General features: G+C 34.8%; 1 protein-coding gene across 2 annotated transcripts; it reads left to right on the forward strand.

Annotated features, from left to right (window-relative positions):
• The first annotated feature begins 3,848 nt into the window (after positions 1–3,848).
• Positions 3,849–4,262, forward strand: LOC124081257 (cornifin alpha-like). Of its 2 annotated transcripts, XM_046427469.1 has the most exons (2): positions 3,849–4,004; positions 4,149–4,262. In XM_046427469.1, exons 1-2 carry the CDS (start codon positions 3,849–3,851, stop codon positions 4,260–4,262), a joined length of 270 nt encoding a protein of 89 aa, XP_046283425.1. The 2 variants fall into 2 exon arrangements, with proteins under 2 accessions (XP_046283425.1, XP_046283424.1); XM_046427468.1 differs by having other exon boundaries at positions 3,849–4,262.
• Positions 4,263–5,967: the final 1,705 nt, after the last annotated feature.

The following is a 5,967-nucleotide window of genomic DNA, read 5'->3' on the forward strand; positions in this document are numbered from 1 at the left end:
TGTTTACATGTATGCACATGCACATACATGTGCATTTAATGTACACTTATACAAAGTTTTTCAACCCTGCCACTATTTCAATTTGGGGTCAGAAATTTCTTTGTGGGGGAGTTGTCCTATGTGTTACAGAATCTTTAGCTGTACTCCTGGGCTCTACTAACCAAAGAACAGCTGCATCACCCCTTGAAGAGTCACAACTAAATCTCATAAATGCCTCTGGGTGTGGTGGTGCATGCCTGTAAGCCCATTGGCTCAGGAGGCTGAGGTAGGAGGATCAACTTCAAAGTGATATTGCTCAGTGTTAAGCACCCCTAGGTTCAATACTCAGTGCCTTTCACGAAAAGAAGAAATGCCTCCAGAATTTTCATGGACCATTGGTCTTTTTGCCTATTAGGGCCTTTTTTAGTTAAAAAATCAATGTATAATTATGTTGATAGAAAGATCAAGAGAATACAAACTAAATATACTCATTTTCATCTTTTTATTCTACTTTGAAAGTGAATTAAAACATTTTCATAGGCCTTTTAAGTATTATGGACTCTTGTACCAGTGCTAATGGTAGCTAATAGACAAGGAGACTACAGCGAAAAAAAAAAAGTCTTCAACTATAGCAAAATGCCCTTTGAGGAAAAAAAAAAATATGTTTCATCACCACTGATATACAAATACAACACACACACACACACACACACACACGAGAATGTGTTTTTATAATAATATGAGGTTTACAATGTGAATACATATTTATAGGCTGTTTTTAATATGTATTGTCTTGCACTGATGACATTGGGAAATACATTTATGAATTTAAATGTTTTCTACATTATTCAAATAAAATACTACTTATTCTCTAAAAATATAATTAACAATAAAATCTTATTTAATTCATTTAAAAAAAAGAAGAAGAAGTTTTGCAGGGCAAAATGTCACATGCTTGAAATCCCAGTGACTTAGGAGGCTGAGAAAAGAAGATCATAAATTTGATATCAGACTCAGCAAGTTTGTGAAAGCCTCAGCATCTTTCAAAACCCTCAGGAAGTTAGTGAGGCCCTGTCTCAAAATAAAATATAACTGGTGATGTAGCTCAGTAACAAGGCATTCTGAGGTTGAATCTACTATATCAAAAAATTAAAAAAAAAACAACAATGAAAAAAAAATAATGCAACTCCTATACCACTGCAAATTAAATGAATGCTATATCTATCAAATAAATTTCCTGTTTTTGAATCCAGTTTCTTTTAGGTCTAGATCCAAATAGATAAATTTCTATATGATGACTAAAAAATGTTTGTATCTGCACAGAAGAACTGTGACTCATAGTTAAGTCCACATGACATTATGTCATCACATTGTCATATATAAGACTCAAAAGTCATATTCTGATACATGGATTTTTCCATTCCAATGAAGTTATGATAAAAGTGAAAAAAATTTATCTTTTGGACAATATTGGGTGACAATTGCCACCATTTGTGCTGTGCATTACTTTTTAATTCAGAGTTCATGATGACATTAAAGCTATTTTTTTCTGAAAAGACTGAAATTTTCTACCAATTTTTTTCATGATTTATTCTCTCTACAACCTGAAAGTCATTCATTTAATTTGAATATACAGTATTAAAAGACATTTACTGGTTATCCTCTAAGTAAAAAAATGAATAACTACAGAAAAATTGCAATAATCATTATGACTAGAGGGGAATTTCCTGATGCATATACTGGGAAGTGATTTTCATGAAAGAATCAGCTATCTTAGATTTTATTCCTTGACACTGCCAAGACAAATTCTGTTCACATCATTGCTTTTTTCTCCTGGAGTAATTCTGCAAAGCCATTTCTTAGTTCCTTTATACTGTTAGACTTCCTTCCTTATTCACTATACTTTTGCTGTTTTGTTTAACAAAGCAAGTTGGCAGTAATTATCTTCAATCTACACTCATCCACTCCTATATGTATAGTCACAAGTGGAAAGGAGAATGAGAGACATTTAGAAGTCAAGTTCTCAACAGACATAAGTAATATTTTCATCATATTATGATTTATAACCAAGGGAAAATACTAAATTGTAGGAAAATATTCCCTAAATATAAAAAAGTGATTGTGGAGAATATAATCCATTTTTTAATTCAGGAAAAAAAATGAAAACTCCTATTACTATTAAAACTATCTTTAATCTCAGTATACCAAATAGCTAAGAAAAAAATTTATGTAGGTTAGATGATTTTAGCTTAAACCATGCTGCTACACAGAAACACACTTTTTGGTCTTTCTCTTGTTTATAATGCTTACTTCTACTCTATTTAATTGCCAGATTGTGTGATGAGGACAATGTCCTTGCACAAACACTCTGTAATAAACATATCTTCCTTTCTTAAATATATATGGTGAGTTACATAAATTGTCTACATTACTGAAATGAATATAATATGTATTTATGGAGTATAATATCTATGTAATCATAAGCAGATACTGATTAAATAATATGAAGCATATTATAGGCAGATTTGTTTTAATAGATTATCAATTTAATGTATCTTTTTAAACTGTATCAATTGCATGCATTTAAACATTCCTAAATATTACCAATGAGATCAACACATTCTGTAATTATAAACTACACATCTTGTATATATTTTGCTGATAAATATGATCTCTACATATAATATAGCCCTAAATTCATATTTTAATCACCAAATAGTATATCTTAAATTGTAGATTAATATCTTTACCATAAGATTTCTACTTTTAATAGTTATTTTTATTTGATAAGTTATCTTTCTAATATGAGTGATAAACTAAAGACATTAAGGACCAAAGAATGTTTTATTCTGAACGTCTCTTATTCTGAAGTCCAGCTCACTCAAACTTCAGAAATTACATATCAAACAAAATGCAGGTTAAACCAAAAAGTGATAAGAATTTGTTGTCTATTAAAATATTAAATTCCTACTAAAGAAAATAGCATAATCAATTCAAAAAAGTAAACAAATATGAAAAATTATTAATACCTTACTTTAAAAAACTAATATATTTCTATGAATATACCAATATATCTCTACCATGTCAAAGACAGCAAGAAAATAATATCAAATTAAGGAATAAAATTTTAAAAAACTCTCCTAAATAAATTTTCATTTCTCTTATAGTGACTGCATTTGATAAATATAAGAGAAATGCAAATTAAAAGTGCACAGATATTATTTTTCACCTATCATATGTGCAAAACTCCAAGTTTTACAACTATCTCTGAAAGCATACGTGAAGAAAATCACTCATTTTAATACACCACTGATAAAAGTATAAAATACTTCAACACCTCTAAAAGGGATCTAGTGATTTTTCCAAGATTATAATTATTTATATGTGAATAGAATCCTACTTTTTAAATCTCTCTTATAGTTCTACCTATATGTATGCTAAATAATGTGCATAGAGGGTTATTTGTTCTATTTTTGCATGTAATAGCAACAAAATAAGAACAACAAAGTCGACTAGTAAGCACTTTCTAAGTAAACTACACAGGAAGGTACACCAATAAAAATAGTGAAGACCTCTGAAAACTCTTGTCAATAAAACCACTGACCATGCTTCAGTAAGGCTGGGCCTTAATACCCTGGCGTGTAGATGGCTCCTCTTCTGCATCCCGCCCCTCCTCTCCCCAAACACACACCTACTGTTGGTGGAGCATCTGCTGGCCGGGTCACCTCCTGTGGACTTACTTGAGTCCATGTCAGTCTACCACTGTGTCCCAATAGCCATTGGTCCACAAGCTTCTTCACCTGGTGCCTGACGTGGACCTGGCCATTGTGGACGACTGGCTGAATAATGAATGAATGGGCAGTGCAAGCATGAGTTCCGAGCAGCAGAAGCAGCCCTGCGCCCTACCCCCTCAGCTGCAGCAGCACCAGATGAAGCAGCCTTGCCAGCCTCCACCCCAGGAACCATGTGTTCCCCAAACCAAGGAGCCCTGTCACACCAAAGTGCCTGAGCCCTGCCAACCCAAGGTGCCAGAGCCCAGCCAACCCAAGATGCCTGAGCCTTGCCAGCCCAAGGTGCCAGAGCCCTGCCAGCCCAAGGTGCCTGAGCCTTGCCAACCCAAGGTGCCTGAGCCCTGCCAACCCAAGGTGCCTGAGCCTTGCCAATCCAAGGTGCCACAGCCCTGCCAATCCAAGGTGCCTGAGCCCTGCCAACCCAAGGTGCCAGAGTCCTGCCCCTCAACAGTCACTCCAACACCAGCTCAGCAGAAGACAAAGCAGAAGTAACATGGTCACAGCCACACCCTTGAAGAGGCAACCACTGGATGTCCCTTTTCCATTTTGCTCAGGAGTCCCATTTTTCTGTTGACCTTACGATTAACATGAGTCATCATCCTTCCCTCTTTGAACCCCCCAAAAGATATCCCTCACATTCAACTATGGAAGGTTCCTGAGCCTCCGAAGGTGACTGCAAGTCTCACTGGATGAGTAGGTCTTCCAGGGTCTCAGGGTTAATCTGAAGAGGGATGTTGGGAGGGGGTCAAGTGAATCTTCCCTGTTCTGCCCTCATTAAATCACTTTTAACTCAAAAAAAAAAAAAAAAACACACTGACCAGAAAGATTTTTGTTCCAATAATTTCAAATAATTATCATAATCATTAACATGGTTACAAAGCCTGTAACTCATGGTATGCTTTTCTGTGAATTACTACATTTGACATATTGGTAAAGGTCAGTGCATAAAAATAAAAATCTCAGTACTTGCACCCAAAGTCATTCACACCCAGTACACTATGTGGCAAACATTTTACCCAGGAGCTCAAGAACATTTCTATAAATGGCCAAGGCTAAAAATCTTCAAATTTGTGGGTCCCACAGTGTTTCATCTTTACTGAAGTCTGCTATTGTGAAATGAAAGCAGCCCTCATAATACATAAATGAATGGTTGTGGCTGTATACTAGCGCTGATTATTTAAATTTCATATAAGTTGGGCCATCCTTAATGTGGCCCTTCATGCACACACATCTGTCCATTGATACTACAAAAAAGTTAAATGGATAACAATTTCACAGGTCCTGCACTGAGTGCAATAGATCACGAGCCTCTACCACATACAGATCTGTGAGGTGCACTCATTCATATATTCATCATCCCCCAATCTCAGAATATTTGTTTAGAATCCATCTTCTGATTAATTTTTTATCTTCTACCAAAACTAAGCATGCCAAAAGAAAATAAAATTTATCTGCTCTTTTCTCTCCCATTTCCAGAAAATTTTATTTGTTATTTAGTGAAATTAAAATGAAAAGAAATAAGCATAATAAATTGATAATAAAATGTCTTTCTCTTATTTCTCACCAAAAGAAAAAATTCTGTCAGTTCCCAATTATTTTCTTCTTTTCAAGAACTGAAATGATTATAGAAATGTATTTTGCATTTCAAAACAAAAATGATTTTCTAATAATTCAATATATTTTGTATTAATATTAGTGCCTTTGCTTTCATGTCTTTTATACAACACTTTGTAGAGGAAACTAGCATACAGTGACATGAGTCATTTGTCTCATTTTATTATGCATATGAGGAAATGATAGACTTGTTTCAGATATTTTCTTATGTTTCTGACACCATGGCTCCTGTGTTGTATGGAAAATGCAGCTGCGATACAGTCTTGTTGGACCAGGGGTAGAAGACATGGTTTGTGATCCTGAACTGTCTACACATAAGGAAAGTACCATTGTTTGAATGGAATAGTTTTTTTTTTTTTTTTCCCTCAGTAATAGTGCTAAAATGAGAAGAAACAGTCAATCAGGGTAACAGAAGCCACTGAGCCACTGTGGTCAGGGTGATTCCACTGCTGTGCTTGCTTTCTCCCATAGGTAACAGAAGAAATCTGTGTGCTGCTTCCAGAGATCAGTAATTAATCAGAATTAAGCTTTTCAACCTCCTACTCTATTCTAGAACCTAAATGACATATACCTAAGTTATCCC

The sequence above is a fragment of the Marmota monax genome, unplaced genomic scaffold (genome assembly GCF_021218885.2).
Source record: "Marmota monax isolate L192 unplaced genomic scaffold, Marmota_monax_Labrador192_F-V1.1 WCK01_AAM20220418_F8-fsc00554, whole genome shotgun sequence".
Classification (NCBI taxonomy): Eukaryota; Metazoa; Chordata; class Mammalia; order Rodentia; family Sciuridae; genus Marmota; species Marmota monax.

What these genes read in the sequence shown, in the direction of transcription:
- LOC124081257 (XM_046427468.1), top strand. Translation starts at nt 3,849, where the DNA reads ATGAGTTCCGAGCAGCAGAAGCAGCCCTGCGCCCTACCCCCTCAGCTG.